Source organism: Trichomycterus rosablanca, chromosome 27 (genome assembly GCF_030014385.1).
Source record: "Trichomycterus rosablanca isolate fTriRos1 chromosome 27, fTriRos1.hap1, whole genome shotgun sequence".
Classification (NCBI taxonomy): domain Eukaryota; kingdom Metazoa; phylum Chordata; class Actinopteri; order Siluriformes; family Trichomycteridae; genus Trichomycterus; species Trichomycterus rosablanca.
Window position 1 is genome coordinate 3,616,069 of NC_086014.1, and position 8,974 is coordinate 3,625,042.

General features: G+C 46.5%; 1 protein-coding gene across 1 annotated transcript in view; it reads left to right on the top strand.

Annotated features, from left to right (window-relative positions):
* ccnt2b (cyclin T2b) overlaps nt 1–7,008 on the top strand; it is a 12,424-nt gene extending 5,416 nt beyond the window's left edge. The window contains exons 6-9 of the mRNA XM_062989583.1: nt 582–627; nt 3,578–3,741; nt 3,886–3,956; nt 4,122–7,008. Of these exons, the coding sequence (XP_062845653.1) occupies nt 582–627; nt 3,578–3,741; nt 3,886–3,956; nt 4,122–4,955 (1,115 nt within the window). The 3' untranslated portion in view covers nt 4,956–7,008. The remainder of the gene's footprint in view (nt 1–581; nt 628–3,577; nt 3,742–3,885; nt 3,957–4,121) is intronic.
* Nucleotides 7,009–8,974: the final 1,966 nt, after the last annotated feature.

An 8,974-nucleotide genomic window follows, 5' to 3' on the forward strand; every position in this document is an offset into this window, starting at 1 on the left:
ATAACAATACTACTCACCAAAGATGGGAAGTCGGTGGGAACCCTGAGCTTTTATCTCTGCAATGAGACGCTCTCACCTAGGGGTGATGGGCGACAATAACACCCAAAGTGTGTTGCTCATGTCCAGTCTCAATTATTTACAATTGAATTTCTAAACTAGATTACATACTAAATTAGAATAAATTGGTAATGGGACGTAGTTAGGTCACCCCTGGTTTAGTATTTAAGGCTCACCTTTGCCAAGCTTGCCACTGCTAGCTTATTAAACAAGACCCTAAATATTTAATCGTCCCCTGTATGTCAAACTTTTAAACAGTTAGCCGTACCTTTATTTTTATTATTGTAGTTTTTATTTATCTACAGTAGATGTACAGTTGTGCGGTTATCTACGCTGAAAATGTATTGAAAGTTTGTGTCTGTGTGTGTGATTGTAAGTTTAACTTTACCGTAGTAGCTCTTGTGTTGTCCACTTATTTTTTGTATCGAGTATGAAAGAAAATGAGTGAATTCTAAGCATGTTTTAATAAACTCTCTCTCTCTCTCTCTCTCTCTCTCTCTCTCTCTCTCTCTCTCTCCATGCAGCGAGCAAGGACTTGGCCCAGACCTCCTATTTTATGGCTACCAACAGGTTGTTACCCTGACCGTATTTAATGCACTACCATGGCACCCTATAGATTCCTGTTCTACCTGCTTCTCCTCCCTGTAGCCGACGCCCTCGCTCGTGCCAGGGCCGAGGGTGACGCGTGACATGCCCGTCGGGCAGCCCTCCCCGATGCCCGGCACGGTGCGGTGTACTGTACGAGGGCCCAGTGTTGGTGTGGGAGGGTGAACGCACGGTGCGAGGTGTAGAGGTGCTGGTGACTATTGCTTGATTCAGAGTGCAGTAGGTCTAATGACTCAATTGGTAGCCCGAATGTCAGCTCAGGGTAATATAGATGCCGTGGCGGTAAGTACATCGACTCGCAGTTTCCTTTTTTTTTTTATTGTTTTTTTGGATACTGAAACACAAAAGGCAAACATATTAGGGATGGGCATTAGTCCAGTGTGTAGTAATTATATTCACATCTTTGGGGTGTTTAGAAGCAGCACGCAGATAATCTGGATCTAACGTAATTAGATGTATATATGAAATATATTGCTAGTATAGCTAGTACATATTAATTTATAATTGCCATTACTATCGATCGATTAAACAACTGCTGCAGTCTGAAATTCGACACGCGTAGTAATAACTAGAGTATTGTCTTTACGGGTTTAATTTCAAACACACTGGCGCAGTGATGCTACAGCAGTGTTAAAAAACAAACACAAATAAAGACATCCATGTTTTATATGCCTTATGTAGCCTAGTATTATTTTCCTGAAGTGTATTTTTAAAACACCGATGGCTTTATTATCCTGCTGGCCAGCCGACGTTCTTTCACAAGGTTTGTTACCTGAGAATGTCTAAAACAATGTGGCCGTATTTCAAGCTAAAGACCGGAGTGGCAGAGCCTCCAGACTTTTAAAATCTCACCACTGTGCAATACAGTCGGAGTCGCCATGTATCTAAAATTAGTGTTTAAAATGAACCTACCTTGTTATTGGAGGTGTATTTAGTTTAACAGCCCACAGGTTCAGTGCATCACTATGTAGCTGAATCTTTCAGAGATTTTCTGAACCTGTTTTTTGGGAGACGGGACTGCACACCTAAAATCATATTTAGACACGTGAGCCTGCATCCTTGCTTCCAAGCGGTATGCATGATTTTCTGCGTACTACATTATATGCGTGCTACATAGTGTGTTTCTGTAGTTTTTGCAGTAGCATTCTGTCTGGTGCAGTGCTGTACAGTTTGGGACCCAGACTTCCATTATTATTTATTGTTAATAGATTATGACGTTAGGTCAGACCAGACTAATGTAAACATGAAAGTGTCATTTTTGGTCCGATCTTTTTAAGTTAAATCGGTTTCACACGTCATGTTTAAGTCACTGATAATTTAGGCTCATCACAGATCACTAATGCGCCCGACATCCGTTTAGATTCAGTATGTGCACCTGATTAGTGAGGGATTTTCTTTTGTTACATTGTTTAATTGACGTGAAGTTAGATACCCGATGTTTAAGCATTTAATGAACATTTATTTGTAGGGCTGCAACTAACTGTGATTTTTTTAAAATTATTGTTTAATCATTTATTGTTTAAGAAAATTCTTAATGGCGTCTATGATCAGCCAAACACAGGAACAGCTGTATGCATTATTGTCGACACTACAAGTGTTTGTTATTGATGTGTGTGTGTTACGTGTTTTAATGTAAATGCTAGAAAGGCAATTAGGGTTTTGCCCTAATGGAGCAGCTGCCGCATCATCACACATTTAGTGATTGAAAAGTCTTTAATAATGCTGCAAATGAGTCTCAACAGAAGCTTGCGCTTGTTTCTCTTTTAGATTAAGGAATATATATTATTATAAGGAATTATATATATTATGATTGGCCATTAATTAGATCATTTACCATCTACCGTACACCATATTGTGAAAAGATTGAAAAAAGGTTCTGGAGCAAACTTGGGGCCGGAACCCACTGTTGAATGTGCGCGACCTTCAAGATGACACTGCGTGACAAACCGTCATGCTACTGTGATACAAATAGCCACATGGCCTGGGGAGTACTTTGGAAATGAAGCGAGAGCGTTACCTCTTTTTCTATTACAGTTGCACACGGCTCGTCGCTCTTCACGTAACAAATCTGTCGTGTTGAAGTGTAGTGATTTGTTTTGACGATGGATGTTTGTTCCAGACCCAGGTTCATTGGGACTCATTGGTGATGTTAAATCTGGGTGCTGTAACACACACCCTGATCCACTTTTAAACAGGGGGTCTGTAGTTCACTGTGCGATATATCGCATCGTGAAGCGGCCTGATTTCTGTTCCACCTACTGGCTTAGAATCAGTAAGGTATGGGTTTTGGCTCTTTATTTAAAGTGATTTTGGTCAGGTGGCCTAATGTGTGTGATTAGTTATTCATCTAGAGTCGATACATGCATGTCATCCTGGCTGTTTTTAGGTCACAGTGTCTGAGGGAAGAATTAGCGTTGTTAATTGCAGAGAGAAGACTACATGTCGATGTTTTTGTAAACGCTACGAGTCGGCACGGTGTTTACACCGGATGTCCTTCCCTGTTTATTTTATACTGGTTCGGGAGTGGCACTGAGAGCACACTGGCAAGTGCGCCTCACGGCTGTTTGGTTATTTGGCTCGTCTGCCCTGCTGGCCGATCGCACTCTGGATCTTGAACCCCGGATCAGCGATCAGTGTGCTGGTGTATTTGACCACTGTTCCATCCAAGCACCCTAACGCTACTGAGACCGTTGAACGAAAAAAGCCTTTGTTATTTCCTCGACTGAAGCCTCGCTGCAGTCATGCGTTTAGTAACGTGGCCGGTGCTCATTAGATGACTGTTTGTCTTTAGGTTTAATACCAATCATATTCAATAACTAATAGCTTGAGATCTTGTAACCTCAGTAGAGAGTCGTCCATGTTAAACAAGTCTTTTCCTGTTTCTTTGTCCCCCTGTCTCTGTTTTCTCATACAGTCTGCACCTGACCACGTTCTGCCTGCAGTACAGGCCCACGGTGGTGGCCTGCGTGTGTATCCACCTGGCATGCAAGTGGTCCAACTGGGAGATACCCATCTCATCAGACGGCAAACACTGGTGGGAGTACTTGGATCCCACAGTCACTCTGCAGCTACTGGACCGTAAGTCTTCCTTTCTATAAACGTATGAATGAAATATTTATGTAAATACGGTAAATGTAAATACAGTGCATAGGTCCAGGATTAACATGCGTCTGTGTAGACTCTGGTAGCCTTGTAAAGCGTTACCCTCTTTTTACTCTTTAGAGTTAACCCACGAGTTTCTTCAGATCTTGGAGAAAACACCCAGCAGGTTGAAAAGGATCAGAAACTGGCGGGTATGTCGACTTTTGTTCTAATCTGTCGTGTTTGTGGAGGCAGATCAGTTCTTCTGATGACTCTGAGTCTTGGATATTATTGGCTCAGGTATAATTACAGCTCACTATATTTTGATCGGATGACTTATACTACTTTTTTTTTTTTTTTCTGAAACGACACTTCAGGCCACTCAAGCCGCCAAAAGGTCCAAGACGGAGAGCCAGTCGGTGGCCGGCTCCTTTCAGATGGCACCTCAGAGCCAGGAGACCCTGCTCATCGATGACAAGATGGACACCATGTACCCCGAGCCGTTGTTCCAATTAGACACCGGCGCTCTTAACGGCCTGACCGACCCGAGCTCCTCCTACGTCCAGCCCGACGCCCACGCGAGCCTGCAGGGATTGCCGATCGGCGGCAAGCAGCAACAGCCGCCCCCCAATAAACTGAGCCTGGAGAAATACAGGGAAAAACAAGCGGCCGAGCTGCTGCAGCGCCGCAAGCCCGGCCACCTCCCGCCCGAGGCTTCGGCTCTCTCGACGGCCTCGTCCTCGTCTTCCTCGGCGGCGCGGGTCAAATACGCTCAGTCCGGACAGGAACGGGAGACGAAGAGCGGCTCGCTGAAACGCCGCCACCCTTCGTCGTCGTCCTCCGCCGAAAACGGCGCGGCCAATCAGGAGGAGCTGAAGATGAAGATCAAGATGTCCGAGAGCGGCGGCAAGAGCAGACACAGCCCCCGTTCGGGTCGAGAGAAACACAGAGCGCCCAAACACGAAGCGGCGCACTCTCACGGTCACGCCCACGCGCAGAGCGGCCACCACAAGGCCCATCGCTCGTCCAAGAGCCACGCCCCGCCGCCTCCTACAGGCCACGCCCAGCTCGGGAAGACGGACAGGAGGCCGGCGGAGGGGCAGAGCGCGGAGCCCGGCGCTTCGCTGATCCTCAACGGGCAGCACATGGACTACGCCAACACGTTCAACATGCTCGACTCGCTGCTCAACGCGCAGAACATAAACTTTTAAGATGGAAAAAAGTGCACGAAAGCGAGACGAACGCGGCGAGAGAAAAGAAACGGTTGTGTGTCGGAATGACGGACGAAAACACACTTTTTTTTTATTTTATTTTAAAATTTTTTTAAGAACTGTTTTATGTTAGGTTCAGTCCGTTACATTTCACAATCACCTCTTAATTTAACCATGCTACGTTGCGCCACTGAAAGAAAAAAGGGAAAAAAAGTGGAAATAGTAGTTATGTGAACAGTGTATCGATTATTTTAAGCTTACTATGAGATGAGCAGCCTGTGAAATCCTCGCGCGATTTAATTCGGGCTGTAACGGCGAGAGTACGGCGAACGACGAGGGTAGAGGCGAGTTATTACGGAATCGTCTAAGTGTTTGTACTGTATACTTGATTCTTTTTAAATCAAAGGGATGAATTTTAAAGAGACTTTGTTTACGTGCGGGGGTGCAGATAACTTCTCGTTTGTTCCTTCCACTTTTAAACGTTAACTCTATGTAATAATCATAACGCTCAGGTTCGGACATGCTTCGACGTATAAGATGACATTTATAAACATATCTACGCGGGGATGTAGAAGGTTCGCCGCCGTTCTAGCCGTAGCGTCCTCCTCGGCGTCTCAAATCTCCGCAGAGCGGGAGAACCCGTCCTCTTTCCGTTCCCGCACCTCGACGTCGACTTTCCTTAGGCCTCGCCCCCGTCCTCCTACCTCATAGCCTTTAAAACCGACGTGAAAGGCCGAAAGCCTTCCGTGGCCCGGTCAGGTCAGGATCGCGATCGTGTATCGTAGATTTACAGGTAGGCTTTAAAAATCCAGGTTTCCGTCCTGGGAACGGACCTGTTTTTTTTCAAAGCATCGATTTTAGTGATGGCTAGTGCACACTACAAAGTTTAAAGCCCGATCCTCTCAGTCAGATGTTTTGGGTGGCGAGGGTGCAAAAGAAAACAAGAATAAGGCCAAGCGCTGAACAGTGGCTCCGTCCAAAACCTGACGATTAAAATAAAAAATTGAGAGTTCTCCGTAAATTGATTCATTTTGGAACACTGGGGGGTTTGGGACGAGAGTGCCCTTCTCCTGCCCTTTATGTGCTTCAGTGTCATCTTGGCTTTGACCACCCTCCAAAAAAAATAAAAAATTTGATTGCTTCAGTTTTTTGTTGAAGGAAAATATTTCCAATAAATATCGGTATAAGCGGACGTGGCCAAATCGTTCAAGCTAAAGTATAACATACATCCTGGTAAAACACTAGCACCATCAGCTCAAGCTTTCTGACTTTTGTAGACTGCGCGTCCAGTCTCGTCTTTATAACGTGTACGTCGATTGCTAAGATTGGTGAAACGTGCTACTAAAAGTTCAATTGTTCGTAGTCGCTACAGACGTCGACATTGTCGTTATAGAGACGGTCAGCTTTTACCGTTTCAAACTTGTGTAATGTGCACTGGGCAGAATTCTGCTAGGAATGAGAAAATCACTTTCTAGTTTTTAAGCAAGAACCAGCTCCTATCACAGACGATTCTAAAACGCATTTTCACACGGGCCCGACAGACGTCATCTATGGGAATCTGCTCAAGACGAAGTTAAATTCTCTCGATCTTCGTAATTGTTCCATATTCAGCGCTGCACGGTCAGTCTCCGTCCAGCCACACGGCGAGGAGTTCTGGCGGTGCTCGTACAGAGCGATTAAGTAACTCGCATACGTAACGGTTCGGGTGTGCAGGAGTCGCATGTATTGGCTTTCTACAGAACAGAACGGGTAAAAGATCTCTTCCTTTAGAAGTTTTGCAGTGCTAGCCGTACGCCTGAAGAATCCCCATTTCGGTGTTTTCCGAACTGCAGCGAAGCAACAGCTTTCCCGAAGGGTCCAGTCACTCGACGCCAAAGGCAGTGCCTCACTGCAACACGTCCGATTCCAGTGCATCGGGAGAACTGAGTTTTTTCCTTGCTGTGAAGTGCTTTTGTGCTCCCCTTTAATGCTACACTTCTTTGTAATAGCCTTGAAATGGAGTGTCATAAGTAAAAATGTTGGATGATTATCTATTAAACCGTCTGGAAAAACATTTTGTTTGTGTTTTTTTGTTACGTATTAAATGATGTAAAGCAGAATTAATAGCACATTTTCATTCGGATTTACTGTGACATTGAACTCATTGTCTATCAAGAAGGGTCATGTTGGCGCCCAGGTGGCGCAGCGGGATATTCCGCTGACGCACCAGCACCGAGTTTCTGAACCTCCCGTTTCGAGGCTCGGTGTTGCCACCGGTCGGCTGGGCGCCATCTGGCGGGCATAATTGGCAGTGCCTGCAGGGTGGGGGACCGGACTATATGTGGGTGGGTGGGTCGGTCTTCATGCGCTGTGTAAGGACCCTGATTTGCAGAAGAGACGAGAAGAGGAGGGCTGTACACGTGTAAAGAAGGCGTGGGGCAGCGGCGTGCTCTCCTTGGATGCAGGTCTGGTGTGCCTGTTAGCAGCGGAAGACAGATTGGAAGCGCGAAAAATTGGGGAGAAAAATTCGGAGAAAAAAAAAAAAAGAAAGATTTTTATTATTATTTTGTCGGTTAGTTAAAGTTTTACTCAAAAAAGTGCTAGTTTGTCCTCTGTCTATTAATCATTGTATACATGATGCTTGTCTTTGCCTTTACTTCAAGACGGGGGGGGGGGGGTGTACGGTGGCTAAGTGGGTAGTGCTGTCGCCTCACAGCAAGAACGTCCTGGGTTCCATCTCCAGGTGGCGCGGTCCGGGTCCTTTCTGTGTGGAGTTTGCATGTTCTCCTCGTGACCGCGTGGGGTTTCCTCCGGGTACTCCGGTGTCCTCCCACAGTCCAATGACGTGCAAGTGAGGTGAATTGTTCGATATAACCTCTCGCCCGGGCTAAAGACGAAAAGGCTGCCGAGTGGTCCGAAGTTATGTTCTCTGATGAGAGTAAATTTCGCGTTACCTTCGGAAATCAAGGTCCCAGAGTCCGGAGGAAGAGAGGAGAGGCACAGAATCCACGTCGTTTGAGGTCCAGTGTAACGTTTCCACAGTCGGCGATGGTTCGGAGTGCCGTGTCATCTGCCGGTGTCGGTCCACCGTGGTCTCTGAGGTCCGAGGTCAACGCGACCGTCTACCGGGAGGTTTTAGAGCGCTTCGTGCTTCCTGCTGCCGACCGACTTTATGGAGATGCAGATTTCCTTTTCCGACGGGACTTGGCAACTGCACACGGTGCCAAAGCTACCAGTACCTGGTTAAAGGACCGTGGTATCCCTGTTCTTAATTGGCCAGCAGACTCGCCTGACCTTAACCCCACAGAAACTCGATGGGGTATCGTGAAGAGGAAGGTGCGATACGCCAGACCCGACGATTCGGAAGAGCTGAAGGCCACTGTCAGAGCGACCTGGGCTCTCATAACACCTGAGCAGTGCCACAGACCGATCGACTCCGTGCCACGCCGCGTTGCTGCAGTGATCCGGGCGAAAGGAGCCCCGACTGAGTATCGAGTGCTGTACATGCTCGTGCTTTTTGTGTTCATACTTTTCAGTCGGCCAACGTGTCTAAAAATCCTTTTTTTGTATCGGTCTTAAGTAATATTCTAATTTTCTGAGATACTGAATTTGGGGTTTTCATTAGTCGTCAGTCATGATCATCGACATTAAAAGAAAGATCATGACTGACGACTAAGTGTTATCGCTCACTTAGATCTACTTCGGCTCCGGATCCACCGCAGGAGGTGGATTGACGGCAGGGACCCTGGCCTGTAGGGAGCGAGTGTGCACGGAGCGATTCCGAACACCACCGTGTCACCTGTGTGGGTGACGCCGGCGGAGAGTGGCCGAAAGTCGGCAGTGCGTCTGGAGTGTGAGGTGTGGGACGGTGAACCGTTATGTTTATTTTTACCGTGTTTACGGTTTTAATGTTATTGTATGTCCAAACGTGAATAATGAAGAATCCTGCAGCGAGACACGCGCGCCGATCTCACCTCAACACGAGACTCGCAGGTAGGAACGAGGTTCAGGACTGGTGTATGTGTCATTAATGTCTAAAC